The 27413-nt window shown below is 44.4% G+C and overlaps 1 protein-coding gene across 1 annotated transcript in view; it reads left to right on the forward strand.

Moving 5' to 3' along the window:
• Positions 1-363: 363 nt before the first annotated feature.
• Positions 364-27413, forward strand: part of DZIP1L (DAZ interacting zinc finger protein 1 like) — a 39202-nt gene continuing 12152 nt past the window's right edge. Inside the window, exons 1-10 of the mRNA XM_088473856.1 lie at positions 364-933; positions 4257-4341; positions 5567-5691; positions 6883-7035; positions 13407-13538; positions 13771-13833; positions 15093-15233; positions 19986-20022; positions 22904-22966; positions 24633-24766. Coding sequence (XP_088329982.1) covers positions 421-933; positions 4257-4341; positions 5567-5691; positions 6883-7035; positions 13407-13538; positions 13771-13833; positions 15093-15233; positions 19986-20022; positions 22904-22966; positions 24633-24766 — 1446 coding nt within the window. The 5' untranslated portion in view covers positions 364-420. The remainder of the gene's footprint in view (positions 934-4256; positions 4342-5566; positions 5692-6882; positions 7036-13406; positions 13539-13770; positions 13834-15092; positions 15234-19985; positions 20023-22903; positions 22967-24632; positions 24767-27413) is intronic.

Raw genomic sequence — 27413 nt, forward strand, 5'->3', positions numbered from 1 at the left:
AGTTCCAGCAGGGAGAGCGGTCTCAGTCCCCAGGCTACATAACTGCTCTGCAAGTCTTTTTTTGCGTGGACATTGCAAACAAATGGACACACTTGCGCATTTAAAGAATTGCTGTTCCACATTCTTTGCCATTTTTAAGCTATTGTGTCTGGTTTGTGAAATGTTGCTGTGTTTGTCCTTTTTATGGCTATGCACATTTTAAATAAAAAAGTCTTCTTAGATACATTTTTCGTAGATCCCAATAGGACAAGATATATTTTTACTGATATATATATATATATAACTGTGTATATATATATATATATATATATATATATATGCCATCATGTATCAGTAATGTTTTATTTTCTTTTGCAGCCTTTCCTCAACAATATATACTACCCTTTGTCATCTCTTCCATACAGCCCACCTCCACCAAAGATGCCAGGATACATTGCGTCCCCGGTTCAATACCAGTCTCTACCCTTTGCGGCACTGTCACCAAAAGGCAGCTTTATTCAAACTTTCAGGTTCCAGCCACGCAGGGAAGGAATTGACTTTAGACGTTTTAGCGCCATTGATGTGGAAAAAGTGGCTCGGGAATTAGACATAGCTACACTGCAAGAGAGTATAAATTCAGTCACCTTCTGTAATTTAGATAATGAGCGATGCCCATATTGTCAGCAACCAGTGGATCCTGTGCTGCTGAAAGTCCTTAAATTGGCACAGATGACCATCGAGTACCTCCTACAGTGCCAGGAATATCTAAGCAACACTGTAGCACAACTGGAGGAGCGGCTACAGGAATCAGCAAGTGAGCATCAGCAAACTAAGCATGAGATGATAAAACTGGCTGAGGAAATACAGAAACTGAAGGATGAGAACAAGAGGAGGAAAAAGCTGATTGGAACTCAGCAGATGCTGCTCCAGGCTGGTGCTAACAATTATCATAAGGTACTGCATGAGAAAACACAACTGTACTGCATTAAAAATGACATAAAGGTCATAACAATGAAAACAACATGGTTGTAAAAGTCCAAACCAAAATAAAGATAAGAAAGAGTAAAACACTGGAAAATAAAAATTCAAACAAGATTTTTATATCCCACCTAAATTAGCATAATGTACTCAACTGTGTCTGTGTCAAAAGTGCTGTCGGGATAACACTGTTACTTCATAGTAATAGCGTGCCCATGTTTAATTCCATTAGAATACTCTATCAGTCTTGCAGTTATGCAGCCTGCCAGTCCCTGATGCAAACGCCGGAAGAGGGGAAAAGGGGTGGACACTTAGGGGTACTCAAGAGCAAGTTTTTGAAGTGGAGTTGTTGCCCATAGCAACCAATCAGATTCTACTTATCAATCATCTAGCACCTTCTACAAGATATTAGCTAGAATGTCATTGGTTGCTATGGGCAACATCTCCCTTTCTAAAAACCCACACTCAGTGTTTCACTAAGTTAAATAGGGATGCAGTCAGGAAGCCGACGGTCGAAATGCTGACCGCCGGCTTCCCGACTGTCTAATGCTGGCAGGGGTCTAAATCCCGACGCCTGTCATTTTACCTACACCGGGAGCCTGACGCCCGGCATACCGATCGAAGGTAAGCCGGGCCCCGGGTGAGGACAGCCATGGGGGGGGAGGGTTAGGTTAGGTGCTCCCGGGGGGGGGGACTTAGGGTTAGGCACCCCCCCCACGAGAGTTTGGGTTAGGCTAGGGGAAGGGAGGGTTAGGGTTAGGCACCCCCAGGGGAGGTTAGGGTTAGGGACCTCCCCAGGAGACTTAGGTTTAGGCTGCAGGAAAGGGGGGGTTAGGGATAAGCACTTGGGGGGGAGGTTAGGGTTAGGCACTGCTAAGGGAGGATTAGGGGGGGGGGTTAAATTAATAATAGTTGAAATACCTGTTGGGATCTTCACTGCCGGTCTTCCGCCATCGGGATTTGAACCGCCGATCCCGATCCCGTTAAATAGTCTGCATATGAAATGGTAAAAGATTTTAACCCTTTAGCATGTGGAGTATTTAGCTTAGATCTTAACCTGCACTGTAATAAAAGTTATGGATCATCATTATTATTATGGATAATATGAAGAGCTCCACGACTCCTGGACTCCCAAAAGAGCAGATCACCCTCCCGAATCCTAAGGGTGCAGGGGGGCAATGATGATGCAATTTGCGACAAATATCGTCATTACGGCCATGCACCCGTTACATCCCAATGACGCAAAACTTCTAGAGGAAGTTATAAAAAGTATCCAAATGTGATTAAGGCGATATTGAGAATCTACTTGTCAGTGAAATTTTTGGGAATGTTTTTTTCCCCCAAAAAAACTCTGTTTATAGTTCTTGAGTTTCCAGGTAATTGTGTGGTGAACTGAACACAAGAGGTGTAAAGTAAATTGCTCCTTTGGGGAACATTGGAAGAATGGGGTATAGAGAGGTCAGTGCAGTACCCTGGGCACTGTAAGAAAGTTTCAATGAAGTATGGGCTCCCCCTAATATCCCCTAGACGGAAGTACAGTATGGGCACTTCTGGTTATTATGTGGTGTTAAATTGATAGTTGAAGTTAGATTATTCATTCACTCATTCATGTTGTTTGGTTTTACCATCAGCTGTAACAGCAGCTATCAGGCAGTCTGGGCCGCACACACTGTGTGTTAGGAACAGGGAAGATATGCAGGAGAGTGGCCTTTTAATTGCCAACCTATTCTTACTATGTCAGACCTCTGGAGTAGGAATCTGATCACGACCACTGTTGGCAGTGAATGCATTGCAAACCCATGTGGCTGCAGCAATATCAGCTCTTCCATTCTTCCCTCACACAGGCACAAGAGAGCAGTGTAGACCTGCGGTCTGCTGGTCACTGGAGCTTGCACATATATTCAGGCTTGTAAAAGTTTATCTGGATAGGACTGATAGTTTCCTAAAGACAGATGACATCTCGGTCCCCTGTGGTGCATAAAAAAAAAAGGTGACTTGCGCCCAATCAGGCATTTGCTAAAGAGACTGGGCCTGATTCTGTGTTGCATGTGTTGCGCCCCTTGTCCATTTGGTCATGATGTTCTACTTACTTTCATAAGCTAATGTTGAAAAACCACCAAAGTTTACAGAAAATATGTGTGACTTGGTTTCTGTCTGCAGGCGCCACCGTCATTATTATTATCTGGTCTTGCGCCAGCCCCATGCTAGGTGCATAAAATGCTTCTGATGAAGGACCCATTAAGGTCGGAAATGCGTTAAGCGTATTTCACGTTTTTTGTTGAAGGCTCCAAGGACTATTGCTGATACAGAAATACCTGCATCGTGGATCTTGTATCCAGCAACTTGACCCATCCTGCCCTAAATTCCATTCTGTAACTGCGGTGACTATATCCTGTAAAGCTGCTTTGCCTGTTTGGAGTATTTTAGCATGCTTGTTTATCTTTATATATTGTAAGTGCAATATTGTATTAAATATCCCTATTGAAAAAGGATTACTGCACTATATTTCATTTCTTGTGTCTCCCCTGACCTATATGTGAGGGAAAGGGACATAGTTGTCTTATCACAGACTCCCAATCAAGAGGAAACGTTATAAGTGGGAATTATTCTGTGCTTTTAGAAACAGACGTCCTATCTCCATATGATTGCTACAATCACGCATGGAAGGTGAATTACCCGCCCATGGCACTTCCATGACATATTCCTAAAAACATAATCACATGATCCACCAGGTCGGTGAGTGCCTCTTGGGTAGCACAGCATGGGGCATTGATGGTGCAGCTGTGCCTTGCTGCCACCTAGTCCTCTGTCAATAAGTTCATAAAGTTCTATAAATTCAATGTTTCTGCATCCAAAAAGGGCTGTTTTGGATGAAAATTTTGTGTACAGCAACTTTGGAGCATTCTTTCCCATAGGAGCTAGATCGCCAAGTCCCCCTGGTTACAGTATCCCCCCAAGGATGCAAGAGAAAAAGGAATTTTCCTACTTACATTAAATCCTTTTCCTTGAAATCCATTGGGGGATACTCAATGCCAACACTAATCTGTTGCTGGGACATAATGTCCTCCTTTTTGTTCTCCACCTCTCTCCCTCTCAATCTCTCTCCAGTACTGGGCAGTAACTAGAAAAATTGCTGACTTACAGTACTTCCGGCTCTAGGGTATAGAGGGGGAGAAGCCATGACCTCAGATTGTCTTAAAGTGTCCATTTATCTCTATAACTTTGGTTCCTGCGTCCCCAAATGGACTTCTAGAAAAAACATAGTACAACAATGTCTTTTTTTATGCTTCTCCTCACAGTGCCAGCTATGTGATAAGGCATTCATGAACTATTCCTACCTCCAGGGGCATGTAGAACGCAGACATCCTGAGATCACCCAACTTGGTAAACTCAGTATTTACTGTACGCCTATGTATAACTTTGTTATGTCTCTCTGTTGTGCATTATATACAGTATATGTGAAATAAGTTACTGTAACACGTTATTTCTGTAATGTTATGTTAATGTGTACCTTGTTGAAGAATATATTTGTGGTGAACTGTGCCTATTATAATACACAATACTGCTCTGGTATTATGTATAATGGAATCTTTATGACACAAATTAGACATCAGACACATACGTATTGTATATTTTAATATTTCACCTTTTGTTCTATATGACAATAGTCGTTAAATCACATATAATGGAATAAATCTGGACATTGTACACTATTTTTACAACGATTTAGGGGTGAATGTGATTTATATTTTCTTTTAATGCATACCTAATAAAGTATATATTTTATGGTCTATATAGTATACCCACAAATAGCTTTTCTTTTCTCTTTTGTTTCTTTGATATCAAATACCCAGTCAGCTAAAACGAGGCGTCCTCCCATTGTCCAAGCTCATCAATCAATATGATTGTAACTATTTTATTGATGAATTAAAATGAAAAACAGTTTTGCAATAAAAAATGTAAAAGACTCTCACAAATCATAAATCTAAGCATCAGTTTTAAGACTACAGGGTAAATGTAATAGCCTGCGACTTGCAGGCATCGGCGACTTTCCAGCACGTCTGCCTGATGTGTTAAAGCAGCAATCATTTATAAGGCAAAAGCAGGTTATTACATTTACCCCTACAACTTTAATATATTTTTTTACAGACAATTTACAATCAGTGTAAGTGGATTATTATTATTACTGTCCTGCAATGGAGAATAATCTCCAGCTAGTGCACCAAATCTTCCCATTTATTTATAATTCCCAGACAAAATTCTCAGCAAAATATTTTAAGGGACACTATGTAAGCCGGCAATCGGTCACTAACATCTGTGGTATCTGCAGAACTTTTGGAGCAGATCGGCTTTGCGGGTACACATGGCTGAAAGTGTTATAAAAAGTCCCTACAGTCCCACCTACAACTACTGTTGGGCAACAACGTCTGCACCTGGGTACCTGATGTCTCAAAATGGCCTATGTACTGTGAGAGTGCAACGTTACTCCTTTGTCAGCTGCCCACAATAGCATGTTCAAGTACTTCCTCTGTATTATATGTAAAGGGAACAGAATCATGCTAATATCATTTATACATATCATGAAGCTGTGTTGCTTTGCTTGTTGCAGAGAGACAGAGGAAGAAGCATGCGGAGCAGGTGGAAGATGGAATTGAGGACCTGAGGAATAAGTTGCAGAAGACTCAGTCTCAGCTGGAGACAGAACGGGAGATAGAACATCAGCGTAGGCTGCAGGTGCCTTCACTATTTAACTGTTCTTAGTTTAAGAATACGCTGGTGCATGGTTTAATTGCATTGATAAGGAAATATGTTATATAGTACTGCTATAAAATTGTCTGGATAAAATTCATTTTTAGACCTTGGGCTTGGGATAAGCATTTTAAAATGCTATCTACTGGCTTTTCTTCACTTCACATGGTATATATATTTCCCTGTATCAACACTGCTTCTAACCAGTACCTGTGGCAAAAATCTCATAGACAACAGAATCATTTGTCTGTGGGTGCCAGGTATGGGTGAGCTGCTGAGAGGGAGGGATACCAGTCTTGAATAATATATTATTTTACTGGGAAACGGGGGCTGGAGTCGGATGATCTGAGGGTGGAGGTGGTGTAGGGTTGGCTTTTGGGAGAAGGGGGCAGTAGGGGATTAGTTAATCTTGCTCCCTGCAAGTGGCAGAACTTCTGCCACTGACCTGTACCACATGTTATGAATGGTAAAGTTGCCTTCCCTCTTCCCACTGTACTCCACCGTGCTAGCAGAAATGATCTGTAAGATCCTCTCAGTATGTTTTGTGGGTAAAATGAAGGTAACATGTTTAATGTAGAATATTGAGGGGTCCATTTACTAAGCAGTGTTAGGAGACAGAGCGAAAAGTGATAAGGTACCAGCCAATCAGCTCCTAACTGTCATTTTTCAAACACAGCCTGTGAGATAGCAGTTAGGAGCTGATTGGCTGGCACCTTATCACTTTTCACCCTGTCTCCTAACACTGCTTAGTAAATAGACCCCTAAAGAAGATAAAAAGAGATCGCGCAATTGAGACTAGTACCTGCAGGGGATACAAACAGCATTGCATTGTGCTATTGCTATTGTGCTATTGCTTACCAAGCTCTTCATACTATATCTATAATACCCTGTACTAACCCATATCCTGACTAGCACCATGATGGAACACACAAGAGCAATAGAAGCATTCGCCTTGGGGTGCCAGATGTGTGGCTTGTGCCAAGGTAGGGGGAAGGGGGAAGGGTGAGCACACATTGGGCATACAAACAGCACTGTACTACGAAATACCAAGCAGCCCTGGAAACTAAACTTTTTGGAAACTACAGTACTCCAACCCCATTGAATTAAAATTCAATTGTTATAATATGTAACAAACATAGATATTACTGCTACATGTCCCACTTGTTTACATGCCAGGAGCTGGAGGAAGCACATCGCAGAGAGGAAAATATCAAGAGAGATTTTGAGACATGGAAAAAAGAAGAGAGAACCAAGCTGCAAAACGAGATGGATCAACTGAGACAGCAGCTGCTCTCTCAGATCGAAGATATCAGCATTAAAAACGCAGCAGTAAGTGAAACATATGCTTTGGCTGGGCCTGAGTATTAGGCTTGTGGAAATTGTGCAACACTAGAGAGCTGAAGAATTATTGACTGCTCTTCACATGCATGACCTGATCCCCAGTCAAACGCAGCCAGATCAGTGTGTGCACCTGTTACCGCTGTAGCTACTTTATGATAATACTGTCACATAGCCCTTCCTGGTGTACAGTCGTGCAAGGACTTTAAACGTCTTTAGATGCTAAAATACCGCACCACCAACGGTTGCACCATGGCTGACAGTCTTACCACATCATAAATGAATTAGAACAATTGTGTGTCAACCACTGAATCAGCCCCTATATGTTTTCCTAGTAGCAGAGATCCTATCCATGTAACAGCTCAGGAACCATATCACAACCTAACAAAATAAGGGATCCCTCTTCTTCTGATTAAGGACACCTCCTTATAGAGGGAATGACAATTTCTTGATCCAGACACAATATAGATACCATTTACAGTATAAAAGAAGGCTTAGTGTGCAGGACAGGTAAATAATACAGGGAGACCCAGGGCTGTACTAGCAAATGGCCAGATGGGCTGGTCCAGCCGCCTGAAATCCTGAGACATGGTCGACATGCAGAGAAATGAGGCATGACCTTGAGGTGTACGCTAACAATGCCAGAGCCGCAACTCTGCCCCAGAACCTTGATACATTCATACATAATGTAATTGGTGTTATATTGAGATCTAAGAGAGCCTTATGAATCTCTGTAGATCAAGGATTTTGTCATTTGGCAAGAATTCTCTCTGAAGCATGGTATTAAACAGCAATAGGAAGAATACCATTCATTGGGATGGAGCAAGATTTCACTCCTAATAATTTTTTAGGCATACCTATGACTTAAGTGTTTGGGCAGTCGCTTTAAGTGTGTCTGAAGAAGGAATGAGGATCCATCTTTGATTGGCAGGTTATTCAAATAGGGAACCACCATTGCTCTCATGAGGGTGCCACAATCTTCATGTAACGCATGAGGATAACGCTCTAGATAGCCACAAAGAAGAGCACAATAGATAGTGGATATCCTTGAATGTGAATGAATATGACTAGATATTGATGTTCTTCTCAGATCAGGACATGCAGATATGTGCCCTTGATATTAATGGTAGCTATAGACTCCATGCCGTTTATTACTGATTTTGAAGAATACATCTAGAACCGGTTTATCGAAAGGTGTGAATTTAGGGATTTCAGGTTCAAAATCAGTCAAAATGTAATGTCTACTTTTTGATCAAAAAACAGATTAAAATAAAATCCCATAGCCGGAAAAACTATCAATGGTTACTAACCATCAGTGGTGGAACAAGAGGTGGGGCTGCAGCACAGTCCAAAATTCAAAAAGGGGAGCCACACCAACTGCCAGTGATGTTTGGCAGCATTTGGTAGTGACAGTTGGTTTGACTCCTGTATTTGAATTTTGGGCCATGCTGCAGCCCCACCTCTGGAGCCGCCACTGATAACCATTGATGGATGATGGCCAACCCTAACTTATTGTAGAGATAGCTGCTATCACCTCCTCCCTTTATGGAAACCCAGTTAGCCTCCAAATTGTGGCTTTATAGTAGTTTAATAATAGGGAAAAGGGAAAAAGGGAAAAGCTGATCCTGCACAGGAAATGATAATTAAATGATACACTAGAACCAACAATAAACAATTCCTGGTATAAATCCGTATCAATATTAAGGTGTTGGTGGTGCTCCCAGGAATAAATGAAACTATGTATCTCAAAATTTATTTTGCAAAGGCAAAAAAAGAAAAATTCCTTTTTGGGGCACTCTTATATGGATAATGAAATCTGATAATATTAAAACTTAACTTTTAATTAACCTACTCAATAAGATATGAAAAAAAAATTTTTAAAAAAGAAAAAAATGGCGAAAATATATTGTGGATAATTATCCGGTCTTGATCCACAACAAATATGTGAATTGGCAACAATTAATAACTCTGAACACGAGGTCTGTTAGTGCTAGTTAATGTGCAAAAATGTGCCATAAAACAATAATTATTGCACAATATATTGCACTATCCCCTTTAATCGAGCTCTGTTAGTGCTAATTAATGTGCAAAATGTGCCATAAAACAATAGTTATTGCACAATATATTGCACTATCCCCTTATCTATGTATTTAGAGACATACGTGGCAAACAATAAACATGAAAAAATTGCACATTGCCCGTAGAATGATAATTATAAATATTGTATTGTCCCCTTATTCATAGTTTGAGAAGGCGTGCATGATCAATATTGCATTTCTCTATTGAAAGTAAGAATCTACAACTGCAGTACAAAATAAATCAATTATGCAGAACGAGCATCATATTGCACAAATCCCTCCTGATAAATTATAGTCATGAAGAAAATTTTGTACATTGCCCATGAAACAATAGTTATTGTATAATATACTGTACTGTCCCCTTATTCATTTAAAGGAACACATGGCAGATAATAAGCATGAAAAAATTGCACAATGCCCGTGGAATGATAAATAATATTATTGCACTGTCCCCTCATTCATAGTTTAAGAAGGCGTGCACAATCAATATTGCATCACTCTTTTGGAGGTGAAAACTAACAGCTTCAGTACAAGACAAATTCATATACATAAATGATATCCCATATTTAAATATATAATGGACAAAAAACAATTAATTCAATCAATTATATCATATATGACATCACAATATTGTCTCCTAATTACTAGGATAGTAACAGGTGTACTAAATCACAGTACTTATAAAATGGTGAAAAAATATATATATCTCAGTAAGACACTTTAAGTGTTCCCCACTTCTGCTTTCACCCGTTATTCCGATTCCTACGCATTGAACCGGTAATGAGAGAGTGGGGAAGCTAGTGTCTGTGGAAGTATAAAGTATAGTGGTGGCTTGTTAAGGGTCTTTTAGAAATGGGAGTTAGATAGTCCCTGGTGCCTATTGGCATTGCAGGGGTTAAATTCACCCAGACCGGTCAATGCCACCACCTGAAAGAAGAAATAAGAAGATATAGTACCCTGTATAAATCCTATTAATGTGTCCAGACTCTGCCGGATAATCAATTCCTACGTCAGTTATACTGAAACAAACGTCTCACCCAGAATATTGCAACATCTTACCTTAATGAAACATTAATTAGGCATAGCTTCTATTAATAGAGCCTTATAGTGCAATATATCAGCGTATGGCTGAAAATCTATATGGAGATAGCTTGTGGTTTAGTACATAGTCTAAAAGCTAACCAGTGTCTCCATTGAATCCCATATAGTGCTGTATAACAGTGTTTACTTACAGGTCAGGCGCTGGATAAGTATCCAGTTTACATACAGTGTGTACCTGGAAGCCCTGTCAGCGCTGATAACAGCGTGCGGCTGAAGATCCGTGCTGGGTGAGTTACCAGCGTTAACAGTGGTGTATGGCTGGAAGTCTTGTCAGCGTGTCTGCCGGTCACCTGACCAGGCTGACGCGCTGTGTATCAGCGTGCAGCTGAAGATCCGTGCTGGGTGAGGTTCCAGCATTAGCACTGGTGTGTAGCTGAAGATCTTGTCAGCGTGTCTGCCGGTCACCGGACCGGACTGACGATAGGAGGAATGTGTTGACGCACGTTTCGCCGATAGGCTTGTTCACAACAAGTCACCTTTATAGTAGTTACCAGATTTAATCTCCAATAGTCTTCTTTATGAGACTGGGTAAATGGCAGTGGTTAAGTCATTTATCACAGCTTCGCATACAGCCCGTCTTCACCACAGATGAGAGATAGAAAATTCTACTGCAGCGGTAAATAAAAACAAGCAACAAATAAACAAAAATAAAGAACAAAATAAAATCTAAAAGAAGCTGCCTCTACAGAAGTGCTTCAAGGTGCTGTCAGTTTTAATATACACAACATATATAGTAGACAAATATAATAAAATACAATACAATAAAAAATAAAAAGTATATATGTAATTATAAAGTCACTTGACTATTTTATCTAATAAAATATTGGGCCTGATTCAGACCCGCTCGCTAGATGCAGCCGCTCGCTCCCAGTGTATGGAAATTTTGCTAAGTGACGTCAAGGCAGCCGCTCGCTCGGCAAGGCATAAGCACGCCCACTGTGTCTTGGCGAGCGATCACTTTGTGTTTACAGAACCCCACCAGCCTGTCTTTAGCCGCCCACTATTGTACGTCATCTCCAGGATATATATTCAACCATTGGTACATCAGGTTACATCAGATCTGACCGTAGCACTTGCGGTTGACTGTACCCTACCGCAAGCACTGCGAGCACTTCAGAGTATTTTTCAACCAGGTGATATGTACTATGACACTACTTGTTAATTATGCATGCCCCAGAAACGGCGTGAAAACACTTTGGCATGCCTGCGTCCGCATCTCTACTCCCCCGTTACTACCGCCCTGCCCCTGTTACCACCCACAAACAGCCTCTCCGGTCACTCACTCCACTGGGCTGTCTTTGCAGGGCGAGCGAGCAAAATCCGATCACTCTTACTAGTTTGCGCACACACACTGCGAACTACACGCATGCCCACATTATTGAACATTGTCTGCAACGAGCGGCCGCTTGCTAGCGAGCGGGTCTGAATCAGGCCCATAGTCTGGATTTTCAGCAATGTTCATTCATAGAATATTCAATAGATCTTCACAGCACAACTTGTGATCAATAAATAAAATCTTAGGCAAAAATATCAATGGAATTGTTGCTTTGCATCCAGCCCAAAGTATGTATCACTTTTGTTTCAAATTACTGTATATCATTCCATAATATCAGAGTTATTCATCTGAATGAATCTGTAGTGCGCAGTCTATTATTCAGGTACATGTATTTGATTCCCGTCTCCCATGTATCGGGGTTGTGGCTGGCAGATATATGGCTTGTCAGCAGTCCCAGATACAGTTATATACTGTCTTTCACAAGACCACAATTTTCTTAGTTTGTGGGGTAATTGTTTAAACATGAAAGTCTGCCCGCTATTACATAATCAGCATGTGTGTTTATACATCTCTCATGCAAAAATATTTCTCTCACCGCCACTGTTTAGTAATCTTGTGGCTTGCGGCTCAAATGCTGCAACTCCAGTGTAAGAAAATGTCAGCAGTGACTGGTCCGTAATTTTGAAAATAGGCTGTCTCTAAGCGTTTCTCCGACTGTCAATCTATCGGCGGCTTCCTCAGTATTTTATTATATTTGTCTACTATTTATGTTGTGTAAATTAAATGTAAAAAATTGACAGCGTCTTGAAGTGCTTACCTGCTATATTGTTGATTGGTGGTTGAGGTTTAATTCCCACATTGGTATTTATCATATTAAAGTATTATCCTTCACTTGGAAGATTAAGCGACAGTTTTATTTTACTTTTGTTAGATTGCTGTACAGAAGTGCTCCCAGTCAAGGGCACCTAGTTACATCTGAGTTTCCCTGATTGGAGGGAATATAGAGGGAGGAGTAATTTCAAATTTGGGAAAGATTTCTGGACTGCACACCCGGAATATATATATATATATATTCATATATATATATATATATATATATATATAATGGGAGGTGCTACCTGATGAGACTAATTGCATTCACAGAAACAGACAAATCTGAGGTGCACAACTCCAAATTATTAATAACATATAAATGCAATAAAATTTTGCAATCAATAGAGGTTTTTAGCATAATCATGGCCAAGGTTATGGGCCTACCCACCATATCCAGGTAACCTCTTTAGGGTAGGTCCCTAACATACTAGGGTTCAAATCCAGAGCGCAGGACCCCCCAAAACTGGCCCAGCCAAGCTGCCCCAGGGCACCGCCATAGTAAGAAAAGTGCAGTGTAAAGAGATAGTTAGGAGCAGCTGCAGCTGAATATAAAGAATGAAAATAAAAAAGTGAAGTACATATATATTAAACACACAGTGAAGGGTTAAAATGTGTTATAAAGGAAAATGTGTTATAATGCGGTGCCCTGAAACAGACCAACCAATGCAATCCAGGAGGACCCACGCCCCAAAAATGAACCAAAGTTGCACTATAGTATATAACTTGTAGGACTTACCTAGAATTGTGCCTATACATTACCAGACTCCATGCTTTTAAACCAATAAGGAAGGGTGCTAGTCCAAACTGATTAATTTGACCAGAATTCAAACTAATTGCCTAACTTTTGGAGCTCTCTCTATACCCCATGGCCACAGTGTCCACCATTTGGATGAAAAAGACACGTGCTAGTATGAGATGTACAGTTAGGATAGTAGAAAATTGGATCTATGTAGACATATATTTTATCGATTCAAACACCATGTACAGTATCATCAAGTAATCTTATGTCATATTGTTTCTAAATTATTCTTTAGAGACACCAAGACATTGAGTCTAAAAAAATGCCATCCTCTAATCTTGGTGAGCTTCTAGATGAAGAGGAACGCCAGCAGCGGCAGAAGATACAGAAGGAGCTGTGGAGTCTGAGGGAGGAGATGAAGAGACAGGTAAGTGATTCATAGAAACCAATGTAGACCAGATATCACCATCCATTTCACGGACCTCGTCCCTTACACTTGGTTGCACAAGTGTAATACACTTATTGCGATGTGTTTATGTGGAAATGTAATCAGCTCGTTTTCTGTGCTTTCCATCTATCCATACTGCAGATTTTAATAGAGAGATAGATAATGATAATTGTTGCTTTATTAAAATGGCTTATTTGCATGGTCCTTTCAGGAAACGGAATGGAAAAAAAAGATGAAGGAAATAAAAAGGGATCATAATTCAGAGAAGTCAGAGGTAAAGCTAAGAGTAACACTGTGTTTAATGATATTGTTATAGCGCTTTGATGGGTCACCCACTGGGTATTAGTAGATATGTTACGGTGAAGCACAATTTGTCACATAATTATTATTACGATATTGTCCATTTTTCAGACCTGGTAGGTGGGAGAGGATGGAACTTATGTACAAAATATATTAAAAATGTATCCATCTATATATTGTTTGAGCTGTCAGGAAGTATATTGTATGGGTGTATTACATCTGACTACAATGCAAGGTTCTGGTAAATATCCCTGTTTCATGTAATATGTGTATGACTCAGATCCAAGGGGATGATTCAGCTGCGGACACAGTGGCAGGGCTCACTCAGATTCCCGAGCCTCATGCAGTACGGCAGCAGACTGAAAGTGATTGACAGGCTGCAACCGTTTCTGGGCGGGGAGGGGACAGTGACGACCTCCGTTTCCAGAAACGGAGGCGTGACACTGCTGTTTAGGGGGAGTGGAGAGGCCGACGGAGATTTCCTGGCCTCCTTTACTCATCTGTGGCGGCCGGCTGGCATGACCCCATGGTCACTCAGCAGGACGATGGAAGTGCAGATGATCCAATGCTGCATCCAAGGACACAGCTCGGATCAGTAATGCATGCAGGAGGCATGACGCCTCCTGCTGCATTGCCATAATAGTGCTATCACAGCTGTGATAGCAAATGCTTCCGCAGCTAAATCACCCCCTGAGCACCTTATTGTATTCAGTCTCCATCTCCTCCCTGTTCACAATTTGCTCAAGCTTGAAGTGGGCATTGGATAGAATGACGTGTAGCCATTCAGCTCTTAAGAATGATTATAGCAATACAATATGTGATGAATGTGCTGATCATTGTAGGAGGAGTGTCCTATCCACCCATGTAATAATAGTGAGGACAGGACTGTATGTGACAGCTGCAGTGATATAAAGAGAGGGCTGATACAAGAGGGACGTCACAGATTACATATTGGACAGTGGGAGGAGCCTGGTCTCCAATAGCACAGATTAGTAATATGAGGCTTCTGTCGCATTGATGTAGGAACAGGGGTGTCACATACACTTGTAGGGGAAGCAAAAACTGTTCTGTTTGGATATTTGGGAGCGAGGAAAACATTTGATAATGTATAAATGTTGTATGAACATTTTTAGAAGAGGGTCAAATTAAATTAATTTAAAAAAAAGTCTCCATTTCCAGGGAATGTATCTCTATGCCTTTATTATTAATATGTTTTTATTCTCAACTGATCAGCTTTTAAATGAGAACAATCGACTGAGAGCATCTTTGTCCAGTGATCAACGGGCAAGAGATGAACAGTTTGAGTCGACCATGCAGTCCATGAAATCCACAATCGAAAATCAGAAAAAAATGATCAAGTCCAAGGAGCAAAAAGTAATATTTTATTCTGTTCAATATGACCGGGTTAGGTTTGTTCTGACGTGGCGGATTCACATCGCAATCGGTGGTTGGAATGGGTTATGGCTGCAATGCGTGTAGAAATGTGGGTTATCCATGTAGCAGATCAGGATACAAAGTAGACTGCTACATGGATAACCCACATAATGTCATAATCCATGACATTATGTGAAAAAGTTAAACTGTATCTTTATTAAACTTACACCTTGAAACATGGGATTGGTGCGGGGGTGGTGTTGTAATGTGTGTGTACAGGTGGCGGTGGTGTGGCAGAGTGTATGTACAGTACTGTACACACCAGTGGGTGCCCTGAGACAATAAACAACCCAGTACTTCACCGGTGGGGTGGTTTATTTAGTAGCAATGTGAATGTACTCACAGTTATTCATGCACAAACTTGAGCAGAGTGGAGCATACAGGTCACCATTGCCCCCCTTTATATAACACCTCTTACCTGTCCTTACTGCTGGCCGATGTATAACAGCACACTCACTGGGATGTAGTTAATAGACCGGCGGACTACATGCCACCGGTCTATATCCCAACAACTAAAGGCCGACGGGGGACTTGAGAAAGGTGTAGAAATACCGACGTCTATCTTAATCCCGATGCCGGAATACAGAAGGACGCCGGAGCGATCGAGGTAAGTCCGGGCATCTTAGCACTTATCCGTGGAGGGGTGGGCTAGGTTTAGGGACTCCCGGGGGGACTTAGGATTAGGCTAGAGGGAGGAGGGGTGATAAGGGTTAGGCGCCACTGGGGGGAGATTAGGGATAAGCACCCCCTCGGGAGGGTTAGGTTTAGGGTGCGGGAAGGGAGGGTTATGTTTAAGTACTCCCAGGGGGGAATGAGGGTTAGGCACCACCCCGGGAGTCTTAGGCAGAGCTGCCATCAGAAATTGTGGGGCCCGGTACTGTCAAAATAGGCAGGGCCCACCAGGGGGGATGGGGCAGAGGTGGGCGGAGCTACATCAGGAGTGGGACATCAATTGGTTTATAAACCAGTTTAAAAATTCTCTAATAATTTAAAATATAAGGAAATCAATGTTTCCCTACACTGAAAAAGCTGGATCCACATAAAAAGCCAAAAGTAAGGGGAAGTGCAGGACACAGGGCAGAAAAAGGCTGGCTGGTTGGACTAGGGAGGGTGGGGGGAGGCACAAGGCAGAGAAGGCTGGCTGGACCAGGGGGGAGGGGGGACAGGGCATGGAAGGCTGGATGGACTGGGGGGACAGGAAAGGCAGGGCTGGATTGGGGGGGACAGGGAATGCTGGCTTGACTGGGGGGGACAGGGAACACTGGCTGGACTTGGGGGGGGTGGGGACAGGGAACACTGGCTGGACTTGGGGGGGTGGAGGCTGGCTGTACTAGGGGAGATGGCACAGGGCAGAGAAGGCTGGCTGGACTGAGGGGGGGAGGACTAGGCAGGGAAGGCTGGCTGTACTATGGAGAGACTTGGAAGCTGGCTGGACTACGGAGGGGAGGCATAGGACTAGGGGCAAGGTCAAGGAGTACCTTTCTTTCTTCAGCTGGCGCAGGTAGACGACATGGGGGCCCAGGTGGCAGTGGCAGCCAGGAATGGCAGAAAGACTAGCTATACATCGCCGACTGCTTTTCAACTATGGCGCTATCCGCGAGCCAATCACAGCTCGCGAACCGGCAGCTGCCCCTGATTGGATGCCGTTCTGCAAGCTCTGGCTGGCTTGTGGTCGGCCACGGCGCCTAGTAGTTGAAATACTGCCGGTGATGTATAGCTATTCTCTTTACCATCCTGGCTGCCGCTGCCGCCGGGCCCCCCTCTCTCTCCGGGCCCGGGACTCGACGGCCAGCAGTTCCCCCCTGATGGCGGCCCTGGTCTTAGGGTTAGGCACGACTAATGTAGGGTTAGGGGGGGAGAGGGGAGGGTTAGGGTACTTACCAGCCCTAGTCGGGATCTTGTCCTGTCGGGCTACTGTAGTCGGGATTTGAACCAGCCGCTGGTATTTCATACCCATTCCCACCCACTGCAGCACATAATACAGTAAGAGTGAGGAGACTGCTGCTGCTCAGCGGCAGCAGCCTCCCTGGACCCTCTGCAGCCCAGCACCTGGATCCATTACTGGATTGCTGATGGTTGAGACATGTACTGGCTCATAGCTCTGATGTCTTTCTCATGTTTTATAGAGTAAATGAAATAACAAAGCTACAGTTTAACTTTTCCCAGTTCCTGGAGTGCAGCCTTTCTCGTTAGCTTCAGTTGATTTACAACCTTTGAGGTTACGTGTTCTTGACCCAGGATCTGAGACAAAAAACAGAAATGTTTCTCACACAGTATGCTCTGAAGTTTGCTGACTTTCTTTCTGACACTAGTCAGGGACTTTGTAACTAATGAGAACTTCATATATGGACTTTTTGTTTTGCTGCCAAAGTGGGAAGCCACACCTTTGTGACCTACATCCAGATAATATCAGCTACATGGTAGCACTTTGAGTTAATATTTTACATGGTGTTTATTTAAAACACATAATGGGCCAGTGTTGAGATTCAATTTCCTTTTATGGATACATTGTTTTTCCCTTACTGGGGTTTGACAGTGCAGGACTGAGTTTGTGTACAGCATAGGTCCTTTAAACACAGTCTCTCTGAAATGGTACAATCTAAAGCTGAGTACACACTAAACGATGTGCAAATGGCACGATGGTCCTCCTGATTTTCTTTGAACTACCAGAACAAACGATATAGGGCCTGATTCAGTACATATCGCAACTGCGATTGCAATAGCGATTACGCACACAGGACCTGAGTCAGCAGTGCTAATTAGTGCAGTGCTGAATGCAGATTCCCAATGTTCGGGAATCTGCGCAGGTGCATGACCCGTGTAGAACGGGTCTGCGAGGCTGCACATAAACTGCCAGCAGACTGTCAGTGATTGACTGTCTGCTGCCGTTTGGGGGCGGAGAGGGGGCGGCCACAGCCTCCATTACCCGAAGCGGAGGCTGTGGCGAAGGGAAGATGCAGGATCTCCGTCGGGTGATGGAGATTTCCTGGCCTCTACCTCTAAGCTGCGGCAGCCAGCTGCATGACCCCATAGGTCACCTTAGCCGGCCGATGTTACTCAGTTTATCCGATGCTGCTTTGGACAACGCAGCTCGGATAAGTAATGCACAGGAAGCTTGATGCCTCCTGCTGCATTACCATATCTGCAAGAATCGCAATTGCAAAGCTGCCTGTGTGCATACATCATATCTATAGCCTGCGTGCATACATCCTATATCCTGAGCCTGTGTGCATACATCATATCTATAGCCTGCGTGCAGCTTTGCAATTGCGATCCTTGCTGAATCAATGCCTCAGTCTCACTGTGCAAAGATATGCTAATCCTCTGCGATCGCTATGGGGTCGCAGCATAACATAAGGACGGCCACCTTACCTTACACACATCTGTAATACTTAGCAAGACTGTGAATCCATCGGTAACCTCGAGTACAATCCCAGCCTCAGGAATTGCTAACCTCATCGTACGCAGTGAAAGCCCAAGCTGCGTACGGCATTTCAGTGGCTAATTTGCACTGGCTTTCAAACACACTGGCATGGCTACGTTTTGTCGACCCCCCCCCCCCCCCTGTCATCTCCCCCCAAACGGTCACTTCCTGTCATTCACTCTGTGATGGTCTGTGTAGTCACTGCGTTTGCAGTCCCGATAGCAGTTGAGTCTTCGCACATGCACACTGCGAGGCATACGCGTGCGCAGAACGCAATATTCGGGCGATTGCATGCATAATCGCAGCTGCGATCGCTGCTGAATCAGGTCTTATGAGAATGTTGCTGAATCAGGCCCATAGTGCGCACACAGTGGTGTAACTAGGGTATTTGGAGCCCAGGGCAAATTTGAAAAGGGAGCTCCCCCCCGATGTGCGCGCGCATCAAAAAATGGGCGTGGTCACTTAAAAATGATGTCTGTCCCATTACTCACTGCAGGAGCCGGACGGAAGCCCGGCTCTTGCAGTGGGTGCTGTAGCAGTCAATGAGAGTCTATCTGACTCTCATTGGCTGCTGTTTAACACACGCATCGCCGCCATGCGCTGGCGGCGATGCGTGTGTTATGTACAGCCTGAGCCCGCCTCCTAGCGCTATTGGTCAAGTGCTCATTGCGGTCGGCGCTACACTGGCTAACTAGGGCGGGCGGGCCGGTACTGTGGCCGGCTGCGCCCCCCGCGCCGCCAGTCCAACGGCGCCCAGGGCACGCACCCCGCTCGCCCTGCCCTAGTTACACTACTGTGCGCACACACTGTGCAATCTTTCAAACTACCAAACAATATATCTTGCGATGTTCAGACGTTAATTATATAACATTAACATATTGCCTGGTCATCCGGTTGGACGTACACACTACAAGATTTGAACAAAATCGTTAACGATATATTCACATCTGCCTGCACTGCAGGAAGATCTGAAGATGCGATGGTCGATGCACGGAAGCGCGCGATAGTCCATACACATTGGATGATATAGACGATTTGTCGTTACAATTTGGCTCAAAATGACAAATCATCCAATATATCATCTAGTGTGTACCATGAGTGGCATTTCCCAGAAGTCTGTGCTACTAAATAGGAGGGACTTATGTGTTATATTTATTTCTAGAAAGTAGATCAAGAACTCTCAATTACCCCATTGATTATTTCAGTGATAAAACTAACAACATTAGTAAAAGGCATAAAACTCTTCCCTATTTCACTCATTTTCTCAGATAAGAGAACTGACTGCAAGTAAAGAATTTAAAGAAGGTAAGCAGTACTGTATGATTGGATAGCGTATGTAAGATAAACATTCAAAAAACCAACTGAGGGCCTGATTCAGCTTGGATCGCAGTTGCTAACTTGTGTGTAATTCTGTAGGCAGTTCTTAGGCGAATATATGCAAATACCGCATTCGCAATGCCATCGCACGGCTAACATACACACGCCCTCTGCCTACACTCACATTCATAGCACCGCTTAAACCAGGCCAAACATCGGACACATCGAAGGACATCGAACACACACCCAGCATTGCGGCAGTCAGACCTTACTCACAAATTGCTAACTTTCCAGGTCCAGGGTCGTCTTAGCAGCAGTGTTTGCCCTGGGCAAAGCAATGCACTGGGGCCCCTACCCAACCATTCACGGGAAAAAAATGTAAATGGTCAATAAAATTAAACACTCCTACATGCCCATCAGACCTCCCACACATGCAGAGACTCTGTCTGACTGGAATGAAGCCAACGGATGAAGTGAAACTGGAACTGAGGTGAGTACTCGTCACCAGGGGGGTTAGATCAGAGAACAGTGCAGCAGCGGCCGGCTTATAAAAATATCACAAATTTACCAACTGGCCGTGGCTGCAGGGCGGCATGTTGGCAGGCCCCTACAAGCTTTGGGCCCTTGGGCAACTGCCCAACAAGCCCAATGGAAGAGATGGCCCTGTCCAGGTCACGTGGAAAGCTCAGGCTAATTTATGCATACCCGTGCAACGGCGTTCAATCGCACAGGCACGCCGGCATTTCTCTGACCACCCCCGTCACCACCCCCAAATGCTGTCTACCTGGAAATCAATCTGCTAATGCCCTGCGTGGAGTCCGTGCTGTCCGTGCATTCGCAATTATGAGTTCGCTCACGCACACAGCGATGCATATGCATGCGCAGTACGCAACAATCAAACGATAGCATACACATTAGCAACTGCAATCCAAGCTGAATAAGGCCCTTAGTTTGGTAAGATTTGTCGAAATTACATTAATACCAAGTTCAAATCCATTATGTCAGCAGGTACTGCATGTCGACAGAGTAACGTCATGTTGACATGTACGATGTCATCTTTGACATAGAGTTAACATGTCTGCAATGTTGACACCTATTTTCAACACTGTCCATAATGCTAATCCTAAGGTTTGTATTGTCGACATTATGACTATATAGACATGTCATGAGTCGACATTTTAGCCATGTTGAGATGGAGCAGGTGTCTATATAGTCATTGTCGAAATACCGACTGCATACTCGCTAACTAATATGGCAAACACAGTTATAGAAAGTACTCATTAAAACACAATCTAAAAGTGACAGATGAAAACCATCAGACTCCAATCCACAGCTGTATCACATAGAACGTAAGCTTGCCAAGGCATATGTATCATCCACAGCTGTATCACATAGAACGTAAGCTTGCCAAGGCATATGTATCATCCACAGCTGTATCACACAGAACGTAAGCTTGCCAAGGCATATGTATCATCCACAGCTGTATCACATAGAACGTAAGCTTGCCAAGGCACATGTGTCATCCACAGCTGTATCACATAGAACGGAAGCTTGCCAAGGCACATGTATCATCTACAGCTGTATCACATAGAACGTAAGCTTGCCAAGGCATATGTATCATCCACAGCTGTATCACATAGAACGTAAGCTTGCCAAGGCATATGTATCATCCACAGCTGTATCACATAGAACGTAAGCTTGCCAAGGCATATGTATCATCCACAGCTGTATCACATAGAACGTAAGCTTGCCAAGGCATATGTATCATCCACAGCTGTATCACATAGAACGTAAGCTTGCCAAGGCACATGTGTCATCCACAGCTGTATCACATAGAACGTAAGCTTGCCAAGGCATATGTATCATCCACAGCTGTATCACATAGAACGGAAGCTTGCCAAGGCACATGTATCATCTACAGCTGTATCACATAGAACGTAAGCTTGCCAAGGCACATGTATCATCCACAGCTGTATCACATAGAACGTAAGCTTGCCAAGGCATATGTATCATCCACAGCTGTATCACATAGAACGTAAGCTTGCCAAGGCATATGTATCATCCACAGCTGTATCACATAGAACGTAAGCTTGCCAAGGCATATGTATCATCCACAGCTGTATCACATAGAACGTAAGCTTGCCAAGGCATATGTATCATCCACAGCTGTATCACATAGAACGTAAGCTTGCCAAGGCATATGTATCATCCACAGCTGTATCACATAGAACATAAGCTTGCCAAGGCATATGTATCATCCACAGCTGTATCACATAGAACGTAAGCTTGCCAAGGCATATGTGTCATTGATCACCAATCTAACTAGAAATGAATGCGAAGGGTTCTGGCATTTGAAACTGCAATAATTAAACTGTTCCTTCTCCTAAGCACAGGTCTCATAAATAATCAATACAGGATAGTATAGAGGAAACAAATTGTCCATTTCATAGTGAGTAGGATGACATTATAAATGTATCCTGTTTTTCACAGTGACTAAGATATATGGCATAATGCATCCAATAATGTGGAATATATTGAAGGTCAAAGACACATATTTCAATGAGCATGTAAAAGCACAAGGATACAGGCTGACTCCATTCATACAGGCCCTGGAACCGTAGGTAACTTCCCACGTTATTCCCTATTCTACACTCCTTTTAGGACACATGCAGAGAGGGAAACCATTGGACACTTGCACCTGCGTCTACCTCTGAATCATCCCCATACTGTCTGCATTGAGGAGTCATTTACTTTTTAGTACATTGAGGAATGTGTTCTGTCTCTTGTCTTTCATCGTGTTTGAAATTTGAGGTATAGTTAAGCTGTTTTTTCTTGGCATTATTTAATTCAATGTTTCCTTGTGATGCAGCGCCACAAGTAGCACAGTTGGTTTTACCGGTTGGAGGAGCAAAGGATGAATCAAGTGAAGAGGGTGAGTGGAATGAGCATACTTTAGCAATATGCTTCCGTTGTATTCCGTACATAGGTTTTACAAAATCCAACTATGTACAGTAGTCCACTCTCATCTGACTGCAGATGTGTATTTATGCACATACAGTAAAAACTCACACAAAACTTTTCACTGGATCTTTACAACTTTTATTAAAATTGCAGTGATAACAAGCAGTGGCTCGTACTGTACCTTGGCTGGCCAGGGTGTTCTGTAAAAGAGCCCATGCACAGTATCACAATCCGTGCACATGTGCACAAATTAACAAGCCGGCTGACTTCTAGGGACTGCATCAGCTGCCGCCTCCGACCTGGCATCTGGGGATCGCAACATCATGGCAATCCGTGGTGTATGGGCCTCTTCAGCAGAGGATCTGACAACTGCGTGGGCCCGGGTGGAAGGGGGCTTGTCCTAATTGTGGGAGGTGTGGCCACGCCCCCATAGGATAAAATTAATTAAAAAAATATATATTTTTGCAGCGGTGAGGGGGGCGTTGCGAGCTCCTCAGTCCGGCTCAGTGTGATCGCTCCCCCCAACAGGCATAGATAGGAGACTGCTGCGGCTGCTGCTCAGCAGCCGCGAGCAGTCTCCCGCTGCAGCCCAGCACACAGCAGTATGTGCTGGGCTACTGTGAGCTTAGAGTGGGGGGTGCTGGATCCGGGCCCCCGCAGGCCCCTCCAGCAAGCCCGGGCCCGGGTTATTAGTCTTCAGACTGCCTGTCCAGCATGTGAATGGCAGGAAGTGCTTCCAAAGCGAAGTCATTGCCATAGCCAGACATTCTCTGTCAGTGCCGTGCAGTGAGGTCAATGGCTGGGGAGGCACACATGGAGATGGGTCTGAGTGCTTGGAGCCTGTCCTACTCACTGTAACTCTCCCCTCTTTACACTTAGCTTAAGTGTCCATTGATTCTCCTACCTGCATCACTGTGTCATCTCTTGCTGTGCTGCTGCTGCTGACAGCTCGATTCTCTAAATACTGCAGTGCTGTTCCTGGTCACATAACACATCCAAGGTGTTCATCAGAGCTCAAGGCACACCCCCCCACACTCAGATGCATGCCTCTATTAGCTCTCTTTCTGTGAAGTTTACAACCCGTGGTGTGGCCCCGATCCCAGCTCTGCAAGCAGCATTTGACTATACAAAAGCGAGGCTGAGCTGTTGCTGCCTCATCTCCCTGCAGTCCCAGGGAGCGCCACAAAGCTGGTGAGTGTTAACTATAAAAATGATTACAATAAACAAAGAAGATGTTTATAAGTTCTAAATATCTTCTTTGTATTATTCTAATCAGTTTTATATCAAATCTCAGGCGTATGACAGGGAGGCTCTGCCTACCCTGACTGCACGACCCTGTTCTCTGTGGCTGGCAGCGTTTACTGGGAGAGGTGCAGCCCTGAAGCACCTACGTAAAATCCACCACTAGTTGATAACACATTTTGGTATAACTGCAAAAATGTAGAAGTTTATAAATTAGGTAACAGCAATAAACAGGAGGCATGTTAGTAAAAGTTAGAATTATGGCATTATTACATTATCTTCCATTCCATACAGTTTTAATTTATTTAAGTACTTTAGCAGTATGTGCATTTTGCATACAGAGTTTCTTGATGGGTATTATGTCATTAAATCTGGTTTTCGTAAATGACTTGCAGAGATGGATGAATCTCTAGGACAGAAAATGAGAAGGATTGACGCTGTACGAAGGAACCCAGAGTTTATCAGGCAGTTCCGTCCATTACTGGAGGAGACTTTAATGGAGAAGCTTGAAAGTATGGGGGTGAAAAAGGTAACTGACATCTCAGGAGGTGGTTCCTTAAGGGTGGGCCACATTTGGGTGACTTTCTTTCCGTCCTGCTCCTCCTGCCAGCAATCAGACAAATGCAGGTTCCCTGAGACATGAGCCCACTTTATAGTTCCTGGAGTTGGACCACACTGTTATTGTGCAGGCATCTGCTGTTACTCACAGATTAGAAAATACTTAGGGCCTGATTCAGAGATGGACAATGCACCGATGTTTAAGCAGTCGAGCGATTATCGGTGGTCTGCGCATACGTCTGAGTCTCACTGCGTATGTGTCACGTTTCATTAACAATGTCTCCGGCAGTGAGGAATTATTCGCAAAGTGATTGACAGGCAGGGTCTGTTTGTGGGTGGCGATGGTGGGAGTGGTGAATAAAATGTAGGCGTGTCGTGACCATTTTTGGGGCTTGTTTCTGCCTGCGACCGAGATCCCGTATGTAATAAAATACCCCGGTCGTCTCACTTCCCGCGGCCATTCTTCCTGACCATAGAGTTACTTAGAAGTACAATAACTGAGTGATCTACATCTGATGCTGCGTCTTTGTATGCAGTCGCTTGGATTTGCAAATTATCACACAGCCGCTGCGTACAAATTCGCAGCTGCAATGGCATTAGCGTACATCTCTGAATCAGGCCCTCAGTACAGCCAGTCTGAATCAACAGGGGAGTCACATTTGTTTACCAAACACCAAACACGAGTTTTATACCAAATACGTCACTCCAATAACGCCCCGTAGTCAGAAGGATAACTCAGATGATGCACCCGCGGGGCGAAATGGGTGCAGGCCCAGCAGTGATGTCGCTGGCTCTGTTCCCATTGGGATTCTTATACACCACCAGCAGGGCCGGTTCTATGGTTACGCGTGGTACGCGGCCGCGAAAGGCGCCACATAGTGAAGGGCGCCGCGGCCGCAACCGTGCAGATTTATCAGAGGCTTACCGTGGTGCAGACTGTGTCTCTGTGACACAGATGCACCGCGCGTGTAGCGCTGACCGGACAGAGTTCGGTCAGCGCTACACAGTGCCAAACACACAGCCGCCGGTGCCGGCAGCTGTGTGTTTGTTTCAGCAGCTGATGAGAGTCTGTCAGACTCTCATCGGCTGCTGCTGCTCCCACTGCGGGAGCCATCTTCCGGCTCCCGCAGTGGGTAATGGGAGAGACTTCATGACGTCATGAAGTCTCTCCCATAATGTAAAGCGGCCCTGGAGAATGGTCGGGAGTAGCTGATAGCGGTGGCGGGAGCAGGAGCGGGGGGTTCAGGTAAGTGTTTTGTTTTGTTTTTATTACGTGTGTCTCTACTGGGGGGGGGCTGCAAGGGGTGATTACTACTGGGGGCACTTGAAGGGGGGATTACTACTGGGGGCACTTGAAGGGGGGATTACTACTGGGGGTACTTGAAGGGAGGATTACTACTGGGGGCACTTGAAGGGGGATTACTACTGGGGGCACTAGAAGAGAGGATTACTACTGGGGGCACTTGAAGTGGGGATTACTACTGGGGGCACTAGAAGGGAGGATTACTACTGGGGCACTTGAAGGGGGGATTACTAATGGGGCACTTGAAGGGATTACTACTGGTGGCACTAGAAGGGAGGATTACTACTGGGGGCACTTGAAGGGAGGATTACTACTGGGGCATTTGAAGGGGGGATTACTAATGGGGGCACTAGACGGGAGGATTACTACTGGGGGCACTTGAAGGGAGGATTACTACTGGTGGCACTAGAAGGGAGGATTACTACTGGGGGCACTTGAAGGGAGGATTACTACTGGGGGCACTTGAAGGGAGGATTACTACTGGAGGCACTTGAAGGGGGGATTACTACTGGGGGTACTTGAAGGGGGGATTACTACTGGGGGCACTTGAAGGGGCGCTACTACTGGGAGCACTTGAAGGGAGGATTACTACTGGGACTACTACTGGGGGCACTACATGGGGGGAACCTCCACTGGGGGCACAACAATGGGGGACTACTAGGGGCACTACAAGAGGGGGGAATACTACTAGGGGCACTACAAGGGGGGACCACTACTGGGGCACTGCATGGGGGGGACTACTACTGGGGGCACTATATAAGCTTACTAATGGGGGCACAAGGGGGACCACTACCGCGGGCACTGCATAGGGGGGGCACCAAAAGCCTACTCACTTACCAAAAAATTTGGGCTAGGGCCGGCCCTGACCACCAGTCTGGACTCTGGACAGATCGCTGAATTCTGGACTATACAGAGGAATCCCGGATGGGTGCCGGAATTCAGCAGGTGGTAGGCCATAGTTTGGCTGCCCCTCATCTACTGAATGTAGGGGCATAACTATGGGAGACAATGGAGGTGCCTGCCGCCAGGCTCCAGCTCTGAATGGGCACCTCCTCCATTGTCCACAACATATTCACCCGACTTAGGGTTGTAACTATGTACCCAGAGTGTACCGTCAATGCCGCCCAATACATGGCACCCTTTCCCAGCACCTGAGAAGCCACCATACACTAGTGGAGAGCTCCATGTCAGACCATCAGCTGCTGCTTTCGTCTATCTATAGCCTGTCTGCATACAAATTGCTACATTACAATGTGACGGGGGGGGCACCAAATTATAACTTGCCTCTGGGCGTCTGTGATGAAGTTACGCCACT

This window comes from Taudactylus pleione, unplaced genomic scaffold (genome assembly GCF_031769625.1).
Source record: "Taudactylus pleione unplaced genomic scaffold, aTauple2 ptg000142l, whole genome shotgun sequence".
NCBI classification, from domain to species: domain Eukaryota; kingdom Metazoa; phylum Chordata; class Amphibia; order Anura; family Myobatrachidae; genus Taudactylus; species Taudactylus pleione.